Source organism: Pelodiscus sinensis, chromosome 7 (assembly GCF_052426305.1).
Source record: "Pelodiscus sinensis isolate ZL-2025 chromosome 7, ASM5242630v1, whole genome shotgun sequence".
NCBI lineage: Eukaryota > Metazoa > Chordata > Testudines > Trionychidae > Pelodiscus > Pelodiscus sinensis.
In genome coordinates, this window is record NC_143058.1 from 56,218,159 (window position 1) to 56,243,394 (window position 25,236).

Sequence of the window (25,236 nt, forward strand, 5' to 3'; positions counted from 1 at the left end):
TGCTCTTCCCCTTTTCTCTATGAAGAAGCTATTATTATCATCTGTTGGGAGATCAATACGGCAGCACACAGGCAATTCAGGAAGTTTTTGGAGAATGTTGGGGATAACTTCTTGGTACAAGTGCTGAAGGATTCGACCAAGGACCATGCACAGCTTGACCTTCAGCTCACAAACAGGGAGGAACTAATAGGGGAAGTAGAGGTGACAAACTCGGAAGCAGTGATCATGAGATGGTAGATTTCAGGATCCTGACCAAAGGAAGAAAAGAGAGTAGTAAAATACACACCTTGGACTTCAGAAAAGCAGACTTTGACTCCCTCAGAGACCTGATGAACAGAATCCCCTGGGATGCTAACATGAAGGGGAAAAAGTCCAGGAGAGCTGGCAGTATTTTAAAGAAGCCTAATTGAAGGCACAGAAAGAAACCATCCCAATGCGTAGCAAGAGAAGCAAATATGGTAGGAGACTGGATTGGCTTACAGGGGAAATCCTTGGTGAACTTAAGCACAAAAAGAGAGCTTACAAAAAGTGGAAACTTGGACAAATGACCGGGGAGAGCTATAAATGTATAGCTCGAGAATGCCAGGGAGTTATCAGGAAGGCGAAAGCGCAATTGGAATTGCGACTGGCTAAGGATGTAAAGGATAACAAGAAAGGTTTCTTCAGGCACTCTAGCAAGAAGAAGGTGATCAGAGAGGGTGTGGAGCCCCTACTAGATGAAGGAGACAACCTAGTGACAGATGATGTGGGGAAAGCTGAAGTACTCAATGCTTTCTTTGCCTCTGTCTTCACGGACAAGGTGGGCTCCCGGACTAATGCGCTAAGTGACGCAAGATGGGATGAAGATGGACAGCTCTTGGTGGGTAAAGAACAGGTTAGGTGCTATTTAGAAAAGCTAAATGTACACAAATCCATGGGTCCGGACTTAATGCATCCAAGGGTACTGAGGGAGTTGACAAATGTCATTGCGGAGCCCTTGGCTATTATCTTTGAGAAGTCGTGGAGATCGGGAGAGATCCCTGATGATTGGAAAAAGGCAAATGTAGTGCCCATCTTCAAAAAAGGGAAGAAGGACGATCCAGGGAACTATCAGACGGTCAGTCTTACCTTGGTCCCTGGAAAAATCATGGAAGGGATTGTAGAAACTGTAGAAACCATTTCATAGTTAGCTAGAAGCCATCTTGTATAACAGAAACCATTTCAGCTTTTCTCTCAAGCACGTAGACCAGAGTGAACTTTCTGTCACCCCCTGAGAAGAGGCCTACAGGTTGGGATGGTTGGGACAGGAGATGTACTCCCTCCTACCTGTCCGCCATCTTGTTTGATAAGGCTTTGTTTTTCCAAGTTTAATTGATGATTTCTGTAATTGGATGCCCTGACGTCAGACTGTTTGGCTAAGGGTATAAAGATACTAGGATTGATTGTATTAGCCAGCCTTACTGGGCCTGGCTTTGCTGGGACCACGTTTGGCTCATGCTGTGCTTTATTAATTAATAAAGCTGTTTGTTAGCTGCCTAAACAGAGAGGAGCGTTTTTGCTTCGACAATTTGGAGGTTCCACCGAGATATGGGAAAGTCAGTGGATGTGATATACCTTGACTTTAGCAAGGCTTTTGATACGGTCTCCCACAATATTCTTGCCAGCACGTTTAGGGAATGTGGATTGGATAAATGGATGGTAAGATGGATAGATAGCTGGCTAGAAGGTTGGGCCCAGCGGGTAGTTATCAACTGATCGATGTCAGGATGGCGGTTGGTTTCTAGCAGAATGCCCCAAGGTTCAGTTCTAGGACCAGTTTTGTTCAATATCTTTATTAATGATCTGAATGAGGGGATGGATTGCACCCTCAGCAAGTTTGCAGATGACACTAAGCTTGGGGAAGAGGTAGATACACTCAAGGGCAGAGAGAGGGTCCCGTGTTACTTAGACAAATTGGAGGATTGGGCCACAAGAAATCTGATGAGGTTCAACAAGGACAAGTGCAGAGTCCTGCACTTGGTATGGAAGAATCCCAAGCATTTTTACAGGCTTGGGACCAACCAGCTAAGTAGTAGTTGTGCATAAAAGGACCTGGGGATTACAGTGGATGAGAAGCTGAATATGAGTCAACAGTGTGCCCTTGTAGCCAAGAAGGCGAATGGCATATTAGGTTGCATTAGGAGGAGCATTGCCAGCAGATCCAGAGAAGTGATTATTCCCCTTTATTCGGCTCTGGTGAGGCCACATTTGGAGTATTGTGTCCAGTTCTGGGCCCCCCACTACAGAAAGGATTTGGACACATTGGAGAGGGTCTAGCAGAGGGCAACGAAAATTATTAGGGGGCTGGAGCATATGACCTACGAGGAGAAGCTAAGGGAGTTGGGTCTGTTTAGTCTGCAGAAATGAAGAGTGAGGGGGGATTTGATAGCAGCTTTCAACTTCCTGAAGGGAGGTTCCAAAGAGACTGGAGAAAGTCTGTTCTCAGTAGTGACTGATTGCAGAACAAGGAGCAATGGTCTGAAATTGCGGTGGGAGAGGTCCAGGTTGGATATTAGGAAAAACTGTTTCACTAGGAGAGTGGTGAAGCACTGGGATGGGTTACCTAGGGAAGTAGTGGAGTCTCCATCCTTAGAGGTTTTTAAGTCTCAGCTTGACTAAGCCTTGGCTGGGTTGATTTAGTTGGGATTGGTCCTGCCTAGGGCAAGGGGCTGCACTTGATGACCTCCTGAGGTCTCTTCCAGCTCTATGGTTCTATGATTCCATGTTTGAATCCAGAGTGGATTTGAATGTAGTGGTTCATTATAATGATCTTTCACGGACTCCTGCTGTCTTTGAAGGGGTCTCTGTCTCTGGGTTTAGTTGTGCAGAGAAGACCCTAATTTAAAAACATACTGAGTCAGACAATCAATGACCATACTGAGTCAGACAATCATCCGTCTAACCCAGTATCCTGTCTTGTGATGGGCCATTGCCAGATGCTTCAAAGTAAATGAACATAAGGCAATCATCGGGTGATCCATCCTGTCCTCTAGTCCCAGCATCTAGCAGACAGAGGTTTATGGATACCCCAAGCATGGGGTTGCATCACTGACCATCTTGGCTAACAACCATTAGTGGACCTGTCCTCCATGATTTTATTAGTTACACTTTTGGACTTTATATCATCCCTAGCAACAATTTCCACAAGTTGACTGTGCATTGAAATACTTCCTTTAGTTTATTTTAAACCTACTGTTTGTTAATTTCATTGAGTGACCTCTATTTCTTGTGTTATATAAAGGAGTAAATAACCCTTCCTTATTCACATTCATCTCATTATTTACTCTATCATATCCTCCCTTAGCTGATTCTTTTCCAAGCAGAATAGATCAGTCATTTTAATCTGCTCATATGCAAGCTGTTCCATGCCCTTAACCATTTGTATTGTCCTTCTTGGTACCTTTTCCAGTACTAATAAATCTTTTCTGAGAGGGAGTGATGGGGAGATGATGTGGGTTTACCATGGATGGCATTATGACATTTTCCATCTTATGTATCCCTTTCCTAATGTTTCCAAATGTTCTGTTTGATTTTTGATTGAAAATATCTGCTCAATGTGCAGCAACAAAGAACTATCCACAATGACTCCAAGATCTTTACTGAGTGGTAACAGATAATTCTTCGTCGAGTAGTGTCCCCGTGGGTGCTCCACTCAAGGTGTCGAGTTCGTCCCAGCACCGCAATCTGGAGAATCTTCATCAGCAGTAGCCCCGCCGGACTGCACATGCACGTGTGCTCTCTCACGCCGTTCGCGCCTTTTTGCTGAGCGCAGTCCAGCCCTGTCAGTTCCTTTCCAACTGTCTGTGGCCACAGACGGAGTTAGAACGAGCTTCCTCTCCGTTCTGAGGAGAACGGGGAAATAGTTGTAGAAATATAGTTAGTTATTGTTCGTAGTTGTTTTACTAGTTATAGTTCATATACTTAAGTTAAAAAAAAATCTTTTGTCCTAGTTATATGTTTTTGTTGAGTAGCCCTCCCCCCCCACCCCCCCCCAAAAAAATATAAATAAAGAAGAAATAGAATAAGGACAGTCATTATGCCCTGGTTTCAATAAATGTTTGCCATGTCGGGACGCAATGCCCGCATCAGATGGGCACTCTCGGTGTATTAAGTGCCTAGGAGACCGGCACATTCTGCAAAAGTGCACACATTGCCCTAAACTGACTGCGTGTGCCAGGCGTGATAGGGAAATGAGACTGAGGATGCTTTTGTTTAACAAAGCTTTGCAAATGCCTGGCGGGGACGAGCCGCCCAAATTGATGTCGGGCACATGAAGCTCACCCGATCTCCCATACTCCCAACCGCAGGACCTCCAAACTCACCAGAGGACTAAGTGTGGGTGACAGACCGGGTACCTCACGCATTCCGCCGAGGCTCTCTGTTGAGAAGATGGGCAAGGGCCGTAGCACATCAGCTCCTAGCCCTGCCCTATCAAGAGACCCAGCACCGGCACCTTTCAAGGAACTGCGAGCTGAGTTGGCACCGGCAACAGCTCTAACGGCTCGTTCAAAGCCAGTACCGACTACCTTGGCACCAGCTTCTCTGGCACCTGCGCAGAAAGAGACAAGACTGCCGGCTCCCACAGCAGTGGTGCCAGCGGCATCGGGACCGGTATCCATGGTGTCGGCGGAGTCAGATTTCACGCAGCCCTCATCGCAGCCGCCGTTACCGCCAGCACAGCTGACACCACCGGCGTCACCGACACTTACAGGAAATTGCTGCTGTTCCATCAATGACGTTTCTGCACCAGCCAGCCCTCTGCAGTCGGCACCTTCTTCCCTGCACATCTCCTTGGTGCCTACAAAGGCACAGTGGAAGTCTTGTCGCATTTGGACACCATTCCTCGCTCCAGACATGGCCCTTTTTTCCCCTGAGTCTTCTTCACCTACCTCTTCGTATTCTGGCAGTCACTACTGTGCTTCGCATTATGTCTCCGCCAGAGAACACTACTAAAGGTCACCTCATCATTCCCCTCCGAGATGGTATTACCGAGTTCACTATTCCCGGTCTCCGTCTCGCTACACCATGAGGTCTATGTCACTGAGATCCTCTAGACCCTTGAGGTTCTCTTTCTGCTATGGGACGAGGGGGTGTTCTCCAAGGTACTCGCTGGATGCATACCACCATGAGCGATGCTACGACCATTATTATTACAAGCGCCCATGCTCGCACAGTAGACGATACTCGCGATCACCACGTTACAGCCATCTGGCCTCTCCATACCGTCCAGTTCAAGATGTTCCACTTCCTTCTACAGCTCTACCGACCCCCCCCCCCCCCCCCAGCAGACACGATCTCAGTCCCTAGTCACAAGGAGCAGAATGACAACCACTCATCACAGCAAGAGCAACAGCATTTGAACTCCCCAATTGATCAATCATCATCATCACCTGATGACGAAGTTTTCCGAGGGGAATCTTCCCCCAATAGATGATCATAAGCAATTTCAAGAACTCTTCAAAAGAGTGGCTCAGTCTCAGGAGGTTCAAACCACAGGCATGGAGCAAAAACAACTTCGCTTGCTAAAGAACCTGCAACCTTCCCAAAAATCAAAGCTAGCACTTCCCTTCAATGAGGCCATATTGGAGATTGCTAATGACATCTGGCAGACTCCAGCAGCCACTTTACCAACTAACAAACTATCGGAAAAGAAGTACTTCATCTCTCCAAGGGGTATGGAGTTTTTGTTTACGTACCCCCAGCCCAATTCCCTCATCATGGATGGTGCACAACAGAGGTCAAAAACAATGCAGGGCAAAACCACAGCTAAAGACTAGGAAGCTAAGCATCTGGATATTTTAGGCAGAAAAGTATATTCCTCTGCCACCTCAACCTTGAGAATGTCTAATTACGCGGCTCTCCTTGCGAATCATGATTTTGACAACTATTCAAAGTTAGTCCCTTTTTTAGAGCCTTTACCAGACACCAAAAGAAAAAGCCTAAGGGCAGTTGTCCAAGAAGGCTACACAGCAGCTCGTACAGCACTGCAGAACGCCCTTGACACAGCAGACGCAGCAGCACGAACCACAGCTACAGCCGTGGTTATGCGTCGTGCATCCTGGCTGCATCTGGTGGCCATACTAAAAGACCTACAATCCAAGGTTGAAGACTTACCTTTCGATCGCCGGTTGCTTTTTGCTCAGAAGACGGATCAGGTGTTCCACTCAGGCAAAGATTCCCGCACTACTTTGAGAAAGTTGGAGATGTACACGCCTCCATATAGATGCAAGAGATACATGCTCTACAACAAACAGAGGCCCTTTTCTTATGCTGCACCCCGTGTTAGGCCATACAATCAACCGAGGCTGAGACAACGCCCTGACTCGCACCCCCTTCAAACCTCTTGCGACTTGCGAGTTCCGCATGCTCACTATGGAGGTGGTGTTCCTACTTGCCATAACTTCAGTGCAACAATTGAGCAAATTAGCGGCTCTCTCTGCTGACCCACCCTACAAATTATTCACTGAGTACGGGGTAGTGCTTCGCGTTCACCCTCCCTTTCTACCAAAGGTGAATTCTGTTTTTCATATATGAACCCATAAGCCTGCCAGCCTTCTACCCGAAACCTCATTCCACCGTGGAGGAGTCATGTTTGCATACGCTGGACATCAGAAGAGCGCTGGCCTTTTATCTTGAGAGAACACATTGTTTCAGAAAGTCTCAGTGCCTTTTCTTATCTACAGCAGAGCATTGAAAAGGCCAACAGCTCTCTGCACAGCGCAGATCGTCTCTTGCATCACATGGTTACGCCTTGCGTGATAAATCGTTACCACGCCAACCACATGTCCATTCCACTAGAGGGATGGCTACATCCACAGCTTACCTTAAGGGTGTACCACTACAGGACATATGCCATGCAGCAACCTGCTCCTCTGCTCTTATCTTCGCCAGACATTATGCTCTCGCGAAAATACTGAAGAACGATTATGCAGTGGCCCAAGCGGTTCTATCCAGAGCACAGAGACCATAAGCCTGAAGCACATGAATAGCACTGGACCACTGCTTCGTACTCACCTTGACTGGAGCACCCACAAGGACACTACTCGACAAAGAAGAGAGAGTTACTCACCTTGTGCGGTAACATCTGTTCTTCGAGATGTGTGTCCCCATGGGTGCTCCACATCCCGCCCTCCTCTCTGTTTCGGGGCTACGGTTTTATCTTTTTCAGACGCTCCCGGTTAGAAAGAACTGACTGGGCTGGACCACGCTCAGCAAAAAGGCGCGAACAGTGCGAGACAGCACACGCACATGCGCAGTCCGGCAGGCTACTGCTGATAAAGATTCTCTGGATTGCAGCGCCAGGACGAGCCCAACACCTTGAGTGGAGCACCCACGGGGACACACATCTCGAAGAACAACCATTACTGCACAAGGTGAGTAACTCTCTCTTTAGAGAGCATAATTTTGTATATATAACTGGCATTGTTTTCTAATAATGTTGAATTTATCAACATTGAAATTCATCTGCCATTTTGTTGCCCAGTCAGCTAGCTTTATAACATCCCTTTGTAATTCTCTGCTTTGGACTTCAGTATCTTGAGTAATCATCTGCAAACCATGCACCTAATTTACACTTTTTCCGTATCATTTATGAATATGATGAACAGCAATGATCCCAGTAGAGACCCTGGAGGACACCACTATTTGCAGCTCTCCATTCTGAAAACTAACCATGTATTCCTACCCTTTGTTTTCTTTCTTTTAACCAAGTACTTATCCCATGACTGCTTCCTTTGCTTAAGAGCTGTGAGGGACCTTATCAGAGGCTTTCTAAAAGTTCAAGTACACTATCCACTGGATCATCCTTATTCATGTTTGTTGACCCTGTCAAAGAATTCTGATAGATTGAGGAAGCATAATTTCCCTTTACAAAAGCTGTGTTGACTCTTCCCCAACAAATTATGCTCATCTGTGTGTCTGACAGTTTTGTTCTTTACAATAGTTTTAAACAGTTGGCCCAGTACTGTGTCAGGCTTACTAGCCTGTAGTTGTCAGGATCACCTCTGGAACCTTTTTTAAAAATTGGCATTACATTAGTTGTTGTTCTTTATCTGCTACAGAAGTTGATTTAAGTGATTGGTTGCATGTCACTGTTTGTAGTTCTGCAATTTCATATCTGAGTTTCTTTCAGGATCATTAAGTGAATATCATCTGGTCCTGATGGCTTTTTACTATGTAGTTTATCAATTTGTTCCAAAACCACCTCTATGGACTCTTCATTCTGGGAAGGTTCCTCAAATCTGTCAACTAAACAGAATGATTTAGGTATGAAAGTCCATCACATCCTCTGTAGTGATGACCGATGCAAAGAATTCATTTAGCTTCTTCATAATCACTTCATCTTCTTTGAGTGCTCTTTTAGGAACCCAATTGTCCAGGGCACCACTGCTGTTTTGCAGGCTGCCTGCTGATGTACTTAACAAAAATTGCTGTTCGATTTTGCTAGATGCTCTTCAGATTATTTTTTGGCCTGCCTAATTATACTTTTAAACTTGATTTGTTGGACTTCTGTTCCTTTCTATTTTCTTCAGTAGAACTTGACTTTCAAGGTTTTAAAGGGTGCCTTTTTGACTCTAACTACTTGTTTTACTCTGATTAGCCATGTTGACGTTAATTTGGTCCTCTTTCTCTTCTTTTTATTTTGGGAGCTACATCTTTAGTTTGAGTCCTTTCATTATGGTGTTTTTAAAAAGTTCCCTTGCAGGCATTTCATTCTTGTGACTGTTCCTGTTAATTTCTATTTAACTAGCTTCCTCATTTTTGTTAGTTCCCTTTTCTAAAGTTAAATATTACTGTTATGGACTTCTTTGGTATTCAGCTCCTTCCCCTCCCCCCCCACCCCCCAACACACACGCACACACACTCACTCACATTATTGTCACTATTGCCAAGTAGTTCAGCTATATTCACCTCTTGGACTAGATCATGTGCTACACTTAGGACTAAATCAAGAATTGTTCTCCCCTGCTGTGTTCCAGGACCAGCTGTTCCAAGAAGTAGTCACTAATGGTGTCTACAAACTTTATTTCTTCCTCCTGTCCTGCCATGATGTGTACTCAGCTAGTATGGTGATAGCTCAGCGGTGAGCAATAAAGCAGTGGTGGTTCACCAGGGTTAGTCCTTGATGGACCACTGCCACTATATTTATCTGTGCCACCGCAGATACAAAGGATGACAGCTCCCATTGGCCAGAACAGTGATCTGTAACTAACGAGAGCTGCGATTCCCCCTTACCTGCAGGGGCGCAGGTAAATATGGAGTTGTGGAGGCCCACCACGGGCTAATCCTGGTGGACCAGATTTAACCCATGGCCTAATATTTGCCTATCCTCCAAAATCCAAATCAAAATCTCCCATTGTTACTGAATTCTGAACGTTTCACAGTCACTGTCACCATCCTGCTGCTACGTTCATACTATTCTGGATATGAATTCTGGATATGAACACCCTGGTTTTGGATTTGGATATGAACTTAGTGGCTTGATTTCCCCACCCTTTGTAGAAACCACTAGGGTCTTATTAAAGTTGCTGTAAATACCTATGCAATTTAATAGAAAATGATAGCTTAAAAATTTAATAAATATGTCAGGGACTGGATATGCTATTAAATGTGAAAAGGGGTTCCCAAAACCCCAGCTTGAATGGCATGTCCTTCACTATTATGTTCTATATAGGAATCTTTGATAAGGGATGTCTAATGGTTACTGTCTAGTGTTAATTTTATCCTTGTTGTGTATTCTAGACTGACTCAGATATGTGTTTTTTCTTTTCATTTCAGACTCTTGTGCTTTATGCCCTGGGTGTGGTGCTTCAGGACAGTTCCACTTGGGCATCACCCTATAAGTACGACACACCAGAAACTTGTTTTATTTTCTCTTTTGGGTCTTGCCTCTCAATGTCCCTATGGGAAGGCAGTCAAACCTTCCTTAAGCAGCATGTTGTGGAGGGAGGTAGAAGGAACTCACTGCTAAGATTTGTTGTGGTCTCTTGATTGTCTTCAAGAACTGGGTTTTGGGTAACTCCAAATGTGATCTTGCTACATATTCATTGTGTATTAAGGAGAACAACAACCGATTTTTTCTGGCTATTTGCAGCCCTCTCTAGGCAAATGCTGTAGGACTGTTTTTCAGGTTTGCTGCAGGAGGAAAACAATGACTAAAATTGATTTTGAAATCACTAGTCGTTATCATAAAACAATGGCTTATAGCAGGAAATGTCAATCAAAGATTTTTGTTTTCTAAGGGGAAGGAAACTCTTACCTCATTATTTCCACTCATAAAAACAAAAAGGATCCTGGCCTGAAAATTAGAACTTCAGAGGAGAAAAGGAAATGCTTTAGCTTGCTTTTGCCTCCAGGTGGCAATTTTTAACATTAGTCTGACATAACTTAGGCAGGAAGGAATGTGGGTCAGTGATTGTAGTCTGAGAGGATAGATAGGGGAGCTTGTAGGAGAACAGATTGCTTTAAGGGCTCTATTCTTTCTCTGACAGCCATAGCCCTTGCTTTAGGGGAAGAAGAAGGATGGAGAGGTCTTCTGTCCTTTCTGCATCATGCAAGTTCATGCCTGGAGAAACACTTGAGGAGGACGGGGCTATTTTGGGTTAGGGGCTACTGACCCCCTAGACAAATGAGTCAGTGGCCACACACAAGTGACACACAAAACAAAACAACAACAAACAAAAAACCCTCACTGACCTGGCTTCCAACTGAGCAGCAGGAAAAGAAGACACTCTTTTCAAATTCCAGCTCCATGGGGGGAGGATTGAGGCTCTGTGGCTCAGGGCTTTCCCCCCAGGGCCTGAAGGCCCAGGGCTAGTAGATTTTGTGGGGGTCCTTAGGCTCTGGGGTGGAGCAAAAAATGAGAGGCTCAGGGTATCAGAGGGAGCTGCCAAGAAGCGGACTGGAGGGAGGGACGTAAATGTAATTCAAAACAGTTATTAGGTTCAGTGATTAAAATTCTATTGTTTAGCTGGTTAACTGTTGGAAGGCTGGCACAAGGCTGACAGTGTGGGGAACTCGGGGGCTCTGGGCAAGCATGGCAGGGTGCTGTGCTGTGTCTGGGGTCCTGTCTGCCTGCTAGGGTTGCCAGATGGTTGAAACAAAAATACCAAAGACACACACCCCCAAAAAAAAGGAGGGAGGGGAGACCAAAGTTGTTGAGCCCAAAAAAAAAACAAGGACTCCAAGGACTTAAGCGAAAAAAAAATTAAAATAAAAGAGCATGTTCCCTTTAAGAGTGAGTGCACGGATAGGAACAGGGGAGTGGTTGAGCACTAAGAGCCAGGGGAAGCATTGCTTCCCCTAGATCAGTGGCCCCCAATGTGGTGCCCACGGGTGCTGTGGGCCCATTTATGTGCGCCCGCCTAGTGACCAGGACTGGCCCGACCCATTCTTGCACCCCCCGGCGCATGCGTGGCCCCTACCCCAGGCACCCGACACCTACACGGCCCCCGCCCCAGGCACCTGGCGCATGTGCAGCCGCCGCCCCCAGAAACGTGGCGCCTGCGCGGTGCTGCCCCCAGGCGCGAGATTCAGGCGCGGCCCTGGGTGCGCAATGCATGCATGGTGCCACCTCCGGACGCATGGTGCATGCGCAGCGCCGCCCCCACCCGGCCCGGCAGCCCCAAAAGGTCGGAGACCACTGCCCTAGGTCTTTTGGCCTGCAGCCATTTTGTGCTGACAGCCTTGGGGAACGAGGTAAGTATGGGGGGCTGGGGTCAGGGGCCTGGAGGTGTGGAGGGCTGAGGCGGGGATGGGCATTGAGTGTTTGTAGGGTTGCCAGGTGCCTGGCATTTTTGCCTCCTGGCTGGGGAAGAATTTAGAAAATGTCCGGTATTCTCTGAATTTTTTTACTGGACAGGAGGCAAAAATACTGGATTGTCCGGGTGAATACCAGACACCTGGCAACCTACTGCCTGCAGCCGCTGCAGTGTACCCAGAGCCAGGGTCTCGCCTGCCCTCTCCTGGCAGATAGAGGGGCTGAGGCTGGTGCTGCAGTGAGGCTGGGTCCAGGGTCCCGCCTGTCCCTGCCCGGCTGTGGGGGCCAGCCCGGCTGTGGGGGCCAGCGCAGCTGGGGCTGAGGCTGGAGCTCTGGGCACAGCTGGTGTAGCTCCTGGGGAAGGTAGTAGGTGTCTTTGCGTGGTTCTGCACACTGCAGGAGCATTTCCATGCAGTGTGCAGAAACCCTTCCTATCCCTGCCAGGCTGAGCTCACAGGCTATTTGTCTTGATCGGGCCTGCAAGGCTCGGGGTCCCCTCCAGCAGTGGAGAGCCAGCGTCAGCTTGTACCCGTTGGGGTTGGGAAGCCCCGAGCCTCTCAGGTCAGATCAAGGCAAGCTGCTGGCCGGATTCGGCCTTTGGGTCATAGGTTCCCCACCCCTGCACAAAGGAATCATACAGCACAGGGTCACTGGCTGGAGAGGAAGCTGAAGACATGGCCAAGGCCCAGGCAGCACAACTCACACCCAGTCATTGCTTGCTAGTAAATCAAGGGCTGAGACTGTGGCTGACGAGGGGGAGGCGGAGGCATGTTTGAGGGTTTCATGTCTTCCTTTTACCCATGTGAGCCAGTTTAGCCACAGTGCAGTCCTAATTTAATGTGGATGAGTGTCTGCTTTCTAATGTTCTTCGCTATGTCCAAGTTTTCCTCCTTATTATACCATCTTGTCATTTGCCACTTTTAATTCAAGTATGAATAGAGAGCCTATTCCTACTAGGTATATGAATAATAACAGTTAACCCGGGCCTGGAAAGCAGCCCTCCATCCTTGGCAGAGCCAATAGCCCCTCCCAGGGTAGGAGTGCTCCAAATGGCCTGGAGTGGTCCCTCACCTGGGATCATGCTTAATCGGTTAATTAGTTAAACCTAACAGTTAACTGGTTAACTGATTATATGGGATTTTACATCCTCAATTCCTATTCCAACTGATGGACAATAGGAAAGCTCCTTTTGACTTTAATTGGAGTAGGATCTGAGCTTTAGTTTATAGGCACAGGCAGGGAGCCAAAGGTTTGAAGTATAATGGAAAGGATCTAATACGTGATGAGAGACAGTTGCCTTAAAGTCATCTAATTGCACATTTTCTATAATATCATAGCTCATGTTTTAAGCTGCCTGGCATTTTATTAGCCTCCTGTCGATTACTTGATTATGGGAATCTCGTTTTAATTAAACCAAGCATTGTACAGTAAGTAGTTCCCTTAAAGCTTTCATGAATTTGGTGCTGAAACAAATTCTTCTCGTTCTAATGAATCATCAGCTTCCCCCACACACATGCCAGCCTCTTGAAGTGAAGGGTGAGGGGCAAAAAGAATGGGAAAATCTTCATGTAAACAGTGGAGAAGGAAAGGAAAGAGAAATAAAATTGCATGTGCTCTTTGCAACCTGCATGACATAGGAGGGAGAAGGTGTTTGTTTGAAGCTGATAAAGTACTGGGATTCTGAGCTCTGGGATTTCATTAGTCTCTGCCCCTTATGTGTATAAATGTGTGTGCACACATGCATGCATACCCAGGAAGAATCAGTCCTTGTTTTGTCTTACAGATTTGATCCAGACAGATTCAATGATGAATCTACTATGAAAAACTTTTCTCTACTGGGTTTTTCAGGAAGTCAGGAATGCCCAGAGTTGAGGTGAGATAAAGAAAAGACTATGTGTGTGTGGACGCAGGGGTAGGAAGGAACAGCATGTTGCTGATAAATTTGTCAAGCATTGAACACCAGCCCTAGCAGACTATCAGCAGTGACTCTAGAATTTATCTCATATTTTTTATTACTCTTTCCCCTTAGATTTGCCTATATGGTGGCTACAGTGCTGCTGAGTGTGTTGGTAAGGAAAGTATCTCTGCATCCTGTGAAAGGGCAGGTCATGGAGACTAAATATGAGCTGGTAACCTCGCCAAAGGAAGAAGCATGGATCACTGTATCCAAGAGAAGCTGAGTGAACAAAGCAAGGAGTGTGAGAGAGAGAGAGAGAGAGAGAGAACCTAAGAAAGGAACCCTTCTGCATCCGGGTTTACGATCACAGATTCATTACCTCCCATGTTCTTAACCCAATGTTCTTGGTATTTTTTCTAACAAAAATTGTCATATTAAAGTAGATTTAATTCTTATGCCTTTTGGGTAAGTTATTTTGACCTCTAGCCATTTTATGTTCAAGGAAGTTTTACTCATAAGAACTGTATTGAAGAGACCAATGTTTGGCAGTAGCTTAAAGATGGATGCCTCAGAGAGCCCTTTAATACTAGGTAGAAATTTTTTCTTAATCAGATATTGACAAGGCTCAAGAGTCATGAACATTGAGAGCCCTTCTCTCTCTATATTTTTGTTCTAACTAGTGTGTGCCTTTCCTGTGAGCTATATCTGTATCACTGCAGTCTTGATCAGTCTGGGTGGATAACAAAATGAGATGGGAATTACACATATCCATTAGATCCCTCGCTGTGTAAGCCTGCTGGCATGGGAGGATTTGCAATAGAATTGACTGGTGCTATTAGCCACGTTTATCAGGGTAGTACTTCAGGACCAACCAAGAATGGGGCTTCTTTGTGCTTCACTGTGCAGACACAGTCTTCTGCTGGCCTCTGCGCCATGAAGCTTACAATCTCAATAGACAAGATTCCCACAGGATGGGGAAAGAGGTAGAATATCTCAGCAGAGTGTGATGGGAGAAAATAGCATGTTAGTTGCATGGTGCACTTTTTTAGATGGTTTTAGTTAAGATAAACTACAAGGAAGGAAAAGGGAGGGGTGAAGAAACACTGGAGGGAAGGGTACAGAGGCTAGGCTTGTAGCAGAGAATAATCTGCTGTCTTAAAACAGGTCTCTGGAACACTTCCTCTGTTAGGGTATGTCATCAGTCCATGAGAAGTTGAAATAAAGACAAATAGAGAAACCTAGGGCTCTCTTTATACCTTTGCCCATGTGGAGGGAATTCAATTGTTCTTGCAGAGCAAACGTATGTCCCAATGTGGAATTTATCCCTTGAGAGAGTCACCTGTCCATTCATGACTCAGTCCCTTTTACACGGCGGCCATGGCCCACACTCCAGATTGAAGGGCTGCAGGAAAGTCCATTCCGTGTAGTTGGGTGTCTCCCATGCTTTATTGTTCTTTGAATGTTTTCTAATGAGCCAATTATCCTGACTAGCCTTTCCCAGACATGCTGGCTAGCTATTCTGTGGGTGTTACTCTAACCCCATGGTCACCAACCAGTAGATAGTGAGCTACCGGTCGATCTCAGGGGCTCTAAGAGTCACTCCTGAGCCTGCACAGTACATTTACATTAGATTTCCTCATTTGAGGAGCAGCTACTCACTGAGCAACAACACAGGTGAGTAGCTGCAAGGAATGGTGGGAGCTGGGAGGCCGGAAGGGCTGAAATACCCCAGCCAGCTGACTGTGGCTTTCACAGCTGGAGCTAGGCGCAGCCTCCCTGGGCTGAGCGCAGGACAGCCGGGCTGGAGGGAAGAGAAGCAGCTGCCCGTCCAGCTGGCCATGGCTCTCAGCCAGGGTGCACCACACTCCACGTGGGCTGGCGCAGAGAAGCTGCCTGTCCAGCTGGCTGTGGCGTTCAGCCCAGAGGAGGCTGAACTGCGCTCCAGCTGATCGGGGGGCTTCCCCTCTGCGCCTGCCCACATGGAGCTTGGTGGCACCCTGGCTGAGCACCATGGCCACCTGGCCGAGCAGCCGCTTTTCTTCACTCCAGCCCGGCTGCCCTGCGGTCAGTCCGGACGGAGTGCAGGACGGAGGCTTCCCTCCGTGGCTGGTATAGGGAACTCCCTGCCCCCAACCTTGTTCCCTCTCCTCTGCCCCAAACTTGTCCCCCGCCCTCCTGGCCCCCTGTTCCCTCTCCCATGCCCCCCAGACCCCGCTGCAGAAACCTGCCCCCCCCGCAGAAACTTGTCCCTGGCACCCTGCCCCCCCTGCAGAAACCAGTGCCTTCTGGCAACCCTGTCTCCTACTACAGAAACCTGTCCCCCCAGCACCCTGTCCCCTGCTACAGAAACCTGTCCCCCCAGCACCCTGTCCCCTGCTACAGAAACCTGTCCTGGCACCCTGCCCCCTCTCCCCTACCCCCACTGGCACCCTGTTCCCTGCCCCAGAACCCACTAGCACCCCTCCCCAGTACTGTGTCCCCTGCTCCCAAATGACTTTTCTATGGGTCAGTGACCCCTGACTCAAGACAGGTTCCCTGCCATTCTCATAAATAAAGACAATGCAGAAACTTTTTGTGTTTGACATAGTATTTTATTTAAAAATGAAGCCTGGCCAACAAACCCCCAATTGGGGCCAAGCCCCCATCTGGCCACAACCACTCCTGCACTCCCCCTTCCCCAGACCCTAGATCTGAGCCTATCAAACATTGGAACCCCCTGCCCTGAGCCCCTCACATACCCCAAGCCAAATTCCTGCACTCTCACATCCACAAGCCTGTGGCTTGCTTAGTACCTCAACACTGACCGGCCTGGAGCTCCCTCCCCGAGCCAGTGTCCCCTTCTCCACCTCCTCCTGCATCCAGATTTCCTCCCAGAGCTTGCACCTCTCACCCCTTCCCACACCCAAATCCCTCATTCCCACCCCAGAGACTACACATCCTGTCTCAACACAGCGAGGGTCCAGCTAGACTGCAGGAGTTTTTCAGGATTCTGGAGATAGCCCAGAAAAACTCTTCTGCATCCAGGGTTGCGTTTGTTCTTCCACTTTTTTAGTGGAAGAGCAAACAGGCTCTTTCGGTCACCCCTATATTCCTCTTTCCACAAGGAATAAGGGGGCTTCCAAAAGAAGGGTTTTTTTTTCCTGACATTTGGTCCAGTCTGGACAGGCCAATGTTGGAAAAACCTCTTCCTATGGAAGAATTAAAAAAAAAAGCAGCAGTATAAGGATTGGGGATAGCAAGTGATGGAAAGGAGAATAGAGAGTGTGGGGCTTCAAGGAAGGGGCGAGGCTGTAGATCTTGGCTTGGTCTGTCATTTAAAAAGTGATCTTGGGTGTAAAAAGGTTGGAGACCTCTGCTCTAGGGCATGGGTTCCCAAACTGAGGGGTATGCCTCGTTGGGGTGGGGGAGGGGGTGAAGAAATTCCAGGGGGTGTGTGAGGCGACCCAGACCCCCCCCCCCCGAGTTTTGCTGCCCCAGTCAGTTCCCTTTTTTGTTGTTGTTGTTTTGCTCAACAAGTTTTGCTGCTATTTTGGGGGAGGGAGGTCAAAAATCAAAAAGGGGGCGTGATGCTGAAAAGTGTAGGAACCACTGCTCTAGGGGTGTTACATTTGAAATAGAAAATCTTCAGAGGGGTGGCTGAGTTAGTGTGTAACAGAAAAAACTGAAAAACAACATATAGTCTAGTAGCACTCATCTTCAAATGAGGGATAAGGGATCTTTCGGACAAGGCTTTATTTTCCGAAAGATCCGTGTCTAGACTGGTGCTTTTTTCCGGCAAAGCTCTGAGCCGGAAAAAAGCAGCAGCCATGTTTATGCTAATGAAGCGGGGGGGATTTAAATCCCCGCTTCATTTGCAATTGCGCTGTGTCTAATTTGCATCCCTTTTATGGAAAAGGGATGGAGTCTAGACACAGCCAGTGATTGCAACAATGTTTTGTGTTTTCACATCAGAATCCAATAATACCATTGCTGACTGGAGGGGAGGGGAAATAGTTGTACTAAAACAGAAGTGGCAGTTTAAAAAAAAATCAAAAGTCAGGGATGCTCTAGCCAGTAGATTTTGAGGTCAGCATCAGGAATGATTGCTGAATATCTTTCTCCTTCAAGTTGTATTTCTGTGGGTGTTCCAGTTAGGTGTCCTCATGCTGGCAATCAGAGATTTTTAGCCTACCAATGCCTTCCTACGTGATGCTTGCACAGCAGTTATCTCACACTGTTTTTGTTTGTTAGCTGCGCATGCAGTGCAAGTCTCCCTCAGTTCCTTTTGTACTGTCCTTGGCAGAAGATGGAGTTTTCAGCAGTGCTCTCCTCAGCTGAGAAAAGATAGGACAAATTTAATCTGTTTAGTGTTTAGTAGTAAGTGTTTCTTTTTAGAAAAAGTTACTCCCCGGGTTTTTTCCCCATCTCTCTTATTCACAACTCCAAGTTCTTCGTCCTAGGTCAACATTATGCCAAGCTCCTCTGGCTTTAAAAAATTGAATTCCTGCAGAGAGACAGTGCCTGCCTCAGATGGGCATGTTGTATATAAAGTGCCTAGGCGAAGCACATGTGATGCAGAAATGCCTACATTGTCAAAGCATGACCACCAGGGCCAGGAAAGACCAGATGAGGCTTAAAAACTTGGCTTCTGGCGGTTGGAGAGATTTCTGCCAGAGCAAGACAACTGCCCCCTTGGAACATGTAAGAAAAAGGGCAAATTCATCGCTTATACAAGATTCGCATAAATCCCAGTCCTCTTTGGCACGCTCCTTGCCAGCCATGCTGTCAGCATTGCATGCCACACACTCCCCAGTGCCATCAACATCCAGAATGGCGCATAAACGAAAGATGGCACCAATGAAAGTTGCCAAGCTGGAACAGAAAAGAAAGGGTACTGCTCTGGCACCGACAACACCGGCACTCACAAAGATGCCGCCTCTACTAGTGTCGAAGGACACAACAACACTGCAACCAGCAGTATCTTGGCACTTAGTGGCACTTAAGCATTCCTCAGCAATGCAAGTGCCGAAGCCCAGACCTCACAAACCAGAGTCCCGCACTGAATATCTCCATCACTGGTGCTGATGGACAGAACACTCCTGCACCCCTCCTAGTTCACACCGGTTTTCCTCTGGAAAGATCTCATTTTCCCCCACGTTGTCATCTCTGGGTACCAGACCAGGCACCGAACAGGGGAGCCACTTTTTGTCCCAGCACTCGTCACCAACGGGTTCAGTCAGCTCTTGGCGCTCATGTAGGCATGGACCACCATCCTCAATACCCTTAGTTCAATCCATCACCCATGGCTGTATCCACCTCAACAATAACAACCTCGGTAGCCAATATCATTCTTGACCACTTCATCGACATCAAGCTCGTCGGCCACCTGTGGCTTCTCCAATGCACACCTCCACCGAATGCTCAGTCTTCTCCAACTCATCCTCCACCCTCACCGTCAGCCACAACTCAGACTGCTCCTGCAGAGGATGATGATGATGACCTACCTCTTACAGATTCAGATAGTCTCCGCTACAGCAATCTTCGTCCTCCCTCGACGAAGTGGTGTTTCCGTCATCCTCTTCTCCTCCAGCCAACAACTTGAAACTACCCTCCCATTCTCTCTTCTACTTTGCAGTCCGCTGTAGGATTTCCAGTAGAAAAGGAACAGAGGGAGACTCGCATCACGTGCACAGCTAGCGGATGAAAACAGTGCGAGATGGCTGCTGTACATGCGTGGCACGGGATAGTGCTGCTAAGCTAAAAACGTCCAATTGCTGACACGAGGACACACCGACACCTGAGTGAAGCACACACAGGGACACATCTCAAAGAACCATCGTTATTGCACAGTCAGTAACTTCTTCCTTTCTCAGCATTAAGTCACTGTGAAGCTAACAGAACAAATGGGGGGAATGGAGAGTGCTGATTTTATAGGTCCTTTGGTTAATATTATAATTAACAACTAAAAAACCTTTTAAAGATTCCTTTTCCTCCTCCCAACTATTGCTAGCCAAGTTAGCACTAAGTACAGCCTGTTTGTGCACTCCCCTCCCTCTCATGCCCCCTTGCCTGTATCCTGACACATCTGATGTCCTCTCTCCTTTTATTGTCCATTTTCTCTCCCTGCCCCTCCCTTTTTCTTTTTACTCTTTTATACGTGCTTTCACCGCCGCGCTCCCTGCCCCTAAATCTAGTTCTGATGGCTCTGGTCTCCATTCCCTCTCTCAAAGTGGGGCTGGCAGTGCTCATCTGGAGGTGGATAGAGAAGCTTGAGCTGGCAGGCTGCAACTTCGGCCTGCAGCCACCAATATGTGAGCTGCTCTTTCAGCTAGCCATTTTAAGAGCCACAGCAGATGGGGAGAAGTTTCCAAGGAGCTGCCTTTTACTCTTGAGGTCGGACAAGTGTGTTTCACATGCTGAGATAAATCTAGGCAGCTGCAGCTTTATTCAGCTATATCAGGGGTAAGCAATAATTTTTGATGGGGGGCCACTCTAAGAATTTGGAAAGTAATTGAGGGCCTCACTCTTCCATGATATTAATGGACAAGGTGCGGGGTCTGGGACGGAGGTTGGGTGCAGAAGGGAGCGAGTTTGGGTGAAGGAGGCAGTTGTGACCTGGGGCACTAGACTTTGGGATGCAGGGGGTTGGATTGTGACCTAGGGCAGGAGGGGACTGTGATCAGGGCAGGGAATTGGGGTGCTGGATTTGGGAGAGGGTATGGATTCAGCAGGAGGGCAGAGGATTTGGGTATGTGCAGTAGCGGGGGCAGAGAGTTGGGGAAGTGAGCAGCTGGTGTGCCAGTTGCAGGCTCTGGTCAGGAGACTTACCAGCCAGCAGCCTGTTCCTGAATCAGCCTTCCTGCAGCCATGTGCTTTGTGAATAACTACAAGCCCCTATTATTGAATCAGGCAGCTCCCATTGGCCAGTTTCTGGCCAGAAGCCAGCCACTCGGATTGTGCAGGAGGCAGCTTCCTAAAGCTTCCCCTTTGGGCTCACAGTTTTTAAAGTGAAACTGCCCCACAGCTGCTTTTCTGAGCAGCATGCGGATGGAGTGAGACAAGCGGGGAGCCTGCCTGGGACTCACTGCAGTGTCCGAGGGCCAGATCCAGCCCGTGAGCTATATTTTGCCCAGGCCTGAGCTACATTATGATCCTTTGGCACCTCCAGATTAGGAAACATTTCTCTTAAATTTGTCTTTTTGTTTCTTTCTTGTTGCTCACTGCCAGCCTAAACAGTGCCCTAGTGGTTCTGATTGGATGCTGCCTTCAGTTGAAATCTAAACAGAAACTCCTGCCTTTAGGTTGAAAGTATCAGCTCTACTTTTGTGGAGTGGATGTGATTCAAAACTTCAGAATGGTCCCTGGTCCCACGAATACATGGTGGTGGATGGGATGGCAAGAGATACTGTCTTTTACTGTCTTTTTCTGGGTTAAACAAGAACTATCACTGTGTGTACTTCTGCCCTTAACTGATGATAATTTCATAATGAATTGCACAAAAGCTCCATTAATTACACAAAAGCTGCCACGTAATTGAAGGTTGCTCCTGTCCCACATAGCAATGCATCTTAAGCCTTGCTTGACTGCTTACGTGAAACTCCATTTTGCCCAAGGTTGCAGATACTTCTAACTTACTTGGAAGAATAGGTATGCACATTTTATTTTAAATTATCCCTAGTGTGTGGAGGAGCTAAAATGGAAGGTAGTGCTATTCTGCCAGTCCAAGAATAAAGTATATGTTAAGAACCTGTCTGAGGTTAAGTATCACTACAAAGGTCACAAGGTGCTTTATTACTGTCACACAATAAAAATGGTGATTCAGACATAAAGGGAAGCACTTACAAAAATAATTGTCCAAAAGCATCACTTTTCTGTTCAGCTCATTCTATTCCAAGTTCCCTGGATGGGGATAAGGTGCACACTTGTACTCTCCATTCAAGTCCTAACTTATTCACCTCATACGGGGTATGTCTACACTACAGCATTATTTTGAAATAACGCGTCTACACACAAAATGCATTTTGAAATAGCGCGTCCATACTGATTGGATGCTGAATCGCATTAAAGGCTGGTCGGAACCAGTTCTGGCAGGGCATCAGGTCAGGAATAACCTTGTGTGGCTGCTGCCTGAGGCTATCCGAGGCTCGTGCTTAAAGGGCCCGTCCCTCCTCTCCCTCCCCCCCCCCCCCCCCCCCCGGACAGCCGGTTCTCAGGTTTCCCTGCCTGCTTGCCTACCTTGCTGAGGGACAGCAAAACATTTGTTCTCTGATTGCTCTCACTCAGGACACCACAGCACTCTCCAACATGGAGCCAGAGCTGCCCCTGCATACTCTGTTGCTCTTGGACATATTGCTGCAAGTCTGGCAGCACTTTCTGCAGGCTGCCTCACAGGAGCTGCAGCAACTCAACCCCCAGGCCTTCTTCCAGACCCTCCTGGGGTATGTGAAAGAGCAGCTGCAGCATCTGGGTGCCAGCATGCCCAACCACATCTGGCGTCTGGACACCAGCACCGAATGGTGGGACCACATAGTCCTGGAACTCTGGGGAAACCAACAATGGATCCAGAACTTCAGGATGAAGAACTCCTTCCTGGAGCTCTGCGAGTGGTTCGCCCCTGCTCTGAGGCAATGGGACACACATATGAAGCCCACCATTCCCCTCCACAAGTGTGTTGCCATTGCCCTCTGGAAGCTCTCCACACCAGATAGCTACCGATCCATGGAGAGATCCACCCTCGGGGCTGTGCTTATTCAGGTATGGCAATCTCGGTTGACTATCCCATGAGGGGGGTGGAAGGAGGGAATGGGCTGCCCTACGGGAAGGTCAGGGTGGAGGTGGTATAAGTCCCCTCCCTGGGAATTTGTTCATCCCAGCCGCACAAAGGCCTGCCTGCAATGGCCAGGATTGCTGGGGGCTGCTCCTGGTGCATGGGGGAGCATGGGATGGGGGGGGGGGGGCAGGGGAACTCTCAGGCACCCTGCTGCCCCTGTGATTATTGGGCTTTGTGTGTCCTTCTGCAGGTGGTCAGGGTGATCAACACCATCTTGCTCCGCTGAATCATCCGACTGGCAGATGTTGATGCCATCATCGAGGGGTTTGGCACCCTGGTCTTCCCCAACTGCAGGGGGGTTATCGACAGGGGACACATCCCTATCCGTGCCCCAGACCACCAGGCTATCATGTACATCAACCAGAAGAGATACTTCTCAGTGATCCTGCAGCCCGTGACTGACCACTGGAGCCACTTTGTGGACATTAATGTTGACTGGTCGAGCAAAGCACATGACGCATGGGTGTGCCGCAACTCTTCTGTGTGCCAGAAGCTGCACACCGGGACTTTCTTTCCCAGCCACCACATCATGGTCGGAGATGTGGACATGCCTGACTGCCTGATGGGGGACGCGGCCTATCACCTACAGCTCTGGCTGATGAAGCCCTACACTGGACACCTCAATCCTTCACGACAGGCATTTGATGCCAGGCTCAGCAGGGCCCGCATCGTGGTCGAGGGTGCCTTCGGGCGGGTGAAGGCCCGTTTTAGATGCCTCCTCACCCGCCTGGACCTCTCAGAGCAGAATATTCCGCACATGGTGGCAGCGTGCTGTGTGCTGCACAGTGTGTGTGAGCGGAAGGAGGAGGCCTTCCTGCCAGGCTCGGAGGCAGAGGCTGAGCACTTGGCCAGCCTATACGTGCAGCCCCACATGGCTGCTCTCTGGGAGGCCCATTGGGCTGTCCACATCTGGGAGGCCCTGCAGGAGACCTTCTACCTGGAGAACCAGTAACAGTGCTCTCTGGTCCACCCCACTGGGGGCTTGTCTCACTCGTCCTTCCACTTACCCCTCCCTTCCCCCGGTTTCTCATGGAAAATAAAGACAGGGTTTTTTTTTTAACAAACTGAACTCTGTTTATTGAACCAAACTGGGTGGGAAATGAAACTCTGGTGAGACTGGGGAAAGAAAGCGGGAGAGGGGAGGGAGCTAGAAGGTGGAAGAGAAACTCAGGGTCAGAGCAGTGCCAGGACCGCCGGCTCCCAGCACTACGGGGGCCTCGGTGTCCCCGGTGGGGTGTGGAGGGAGAAGCAGGACGGGAGGAGAGAGTGGAAGGAGGAGCCGATCGCTGGGGAGGCAGCAGAGGCTGGAGTGGCAGCATGCTCTGCATCAGGGTCTGCAGATGGGCACAGATGGCATGGCACTGGGCAAGCTACTCCTGCCACCTCTCCCGCTGGAGCTGCAGGTCTTCTTTGACCCAGTGGTCGAGGATGGGTTTAGGACTCGCAGGGCTCCCAGGTGCTGCCGCTGGTATTCGTCCATTGGATAGGTGGGAGCCCTCGGGTGCAGGAGGATATCCTGGGTGGTGCGGTGCTCCCTCCACTCACAGCTGGTCCGGCTGTGGAGAACAAGGACAACTGGTCAGACATCCCTGAGGGGACAGTCCCTGAAGCCCAGCCCTGCTCTGCAAGTAGAGGACGACAGTTCTCCTTGCCATCAGAGCCGATGTGCACGAACACAGGCCACGTCCGGGATGTCCAGGGGGCCCTGCTATCCCCGGGAGTGGAGCTGCCCCAAGACTGTGCCCATGCCCCTGTGTGTATTTCGGAGGGGAGGGGATGTTCCCTGCCTCCTTGTATAGGCTTGTGGAGGGAGGTCATCTTGCCGTGTCGCACCGTGGGATCAGGACCATGTCATCTCTCTCCACACACCCTTGTGGCTAACAGGCCAAGGCCCCTGTGTGGCAGCCAGCTGGGGCCATGTGCCCAAGAGTGGCACAACACATGCTCGCATGTTCACAGGTTGCTGAGTGATCCGTGGCCAGCAAAGCCCAGGTGTGCAGTCCTGGGTCCCCCACCCCACCAGCCTGCATAAGGGGACAGCACTGGCACTCACATGATGTCCCGTCCCCAGCCTCGGATGACTTCTGGGACAAGTCCGCAGGGACAGCTTGGGGGTCCTGGCTCAGCTGGGTGGTGATCCTGGCTGCCTCTGGCTCCTAACCCTCCTCCTCCCCCTCCGTGCCATCATCAGGGCCCTCAGCAAGGACATCGGCCGGCTCTGCCCCGTAGCTGATGACTACCTGGGGGGAAAGAACTGTCCCGCCCCCCAGGATGAGGTCCAAGGCATCAAAGTAGGGGCAGCTGTCTGCGTCTGCCCCTGCTCGGGAGATGCCCTCTCTGGCCCTGGCATAGGTCTGCCGCAACCCTTTGATCTTCATCCACACCTGTTCCTGGGTGCGGATGTGGCCTCTGTCGGCCATGTTCCTGGAATACAAACAATACAACTAGTGTAAAATTATAAGTGGGAAAAGAACCTGCCCCAGTATTGTGGAGGAAACTAACATCTGAGAACTAGCGTGTATTTGCGCTAGTGGTCAGTGCCAGCATATTAAAATTCCCTGCCCCATTAGTTTGGAAATGTGCTAAGTGCTGATAGAATGGGAAGAAATAAAGTGATACATGCCCAGCACACATGCATCTAGCACAGTTACATTCATATTGTGGCACTTCTTTGAGTGATATTCAAATTGTGACTGAATTATTTGCTAAACAATGTAAGCATCCGGTCTTTATTGCTTAGAGCTATCGTTTCAT

At 48.6% G+C, this 25,236-nt stretch overlaps 2 protein-coding genes across 4 annotated transcripts in view; both read left to right on the top strand.

Moving 5' to 3' along the window:
• The window catches only part of CYP20A1 (cytochrome P450 family 20 subfamily A member 1), a 36,191-nt gene extending 22,063 nt beyond the window's left edge, over positions 1 to 14,128 (top strand). For all 3 annotated transcript variants that reach the window (XM_075933794.2, XM_075933793.2, XM_075933795.2), the window contains exons 11-13: positions 9,796 to 9,860; positions 13,560 to 13,649; positions 13,806 to 14,128. In XM_075933794.2, coding sequence (XP_075789909.1) covers positions 9,796 to 9,860; positions 13,560 to 13,649; positions 13,806 to 13,956 — 306 coding nt within the window. In that variant the 3' untranslated portion in view covers positions 13,957 to 14,128. The remainder of the gene's footprint in view (positions 1 to 9,795; positions 9,861 to 13,559; positions 13,650 to 13,805) is intronic.
• Positions 14,129 to 21,956: 7,828 nt separating this feature from the next.
• Positions 21,957 to 22,807, top strand: LOC149524077 (uncharacterized). Its single transcript, XM_089779796.1, has 2 exons — positions 21,957 to 22,406; positions 22,673 to 22,807. The coding sequence occupies exons 1-2, from the start codon at positions 21,957 to 21,959 to the stop codon at positions 22,706 to 22,708; spliced, it is 486 nt and encodes a 161-aa protein (XP_089635922.1). The 3' UTR covers positions 22,709 to 22,807.
• Positions 22,808 to 25,236: the final 2,429 nt, after the last annotated feature.

Bases quoted from the DNA above. Each gene is read 5' to 3' on its own strand.
- LOC149524077 (XM_089779796.1), top strand. From the start codon at position 21,957: ATGGAGCCAGAGCTGCCCCTGCATACTCTGTTGCTCTTGGACATATTG. The intron at 22,407-22,672 runs GTATGGCAATCT...GTCCTTCTGCAG, and splicing joins TCGGGGCTGTGCTTATTCAG to GTGGTCAGGGTGATCAACAC.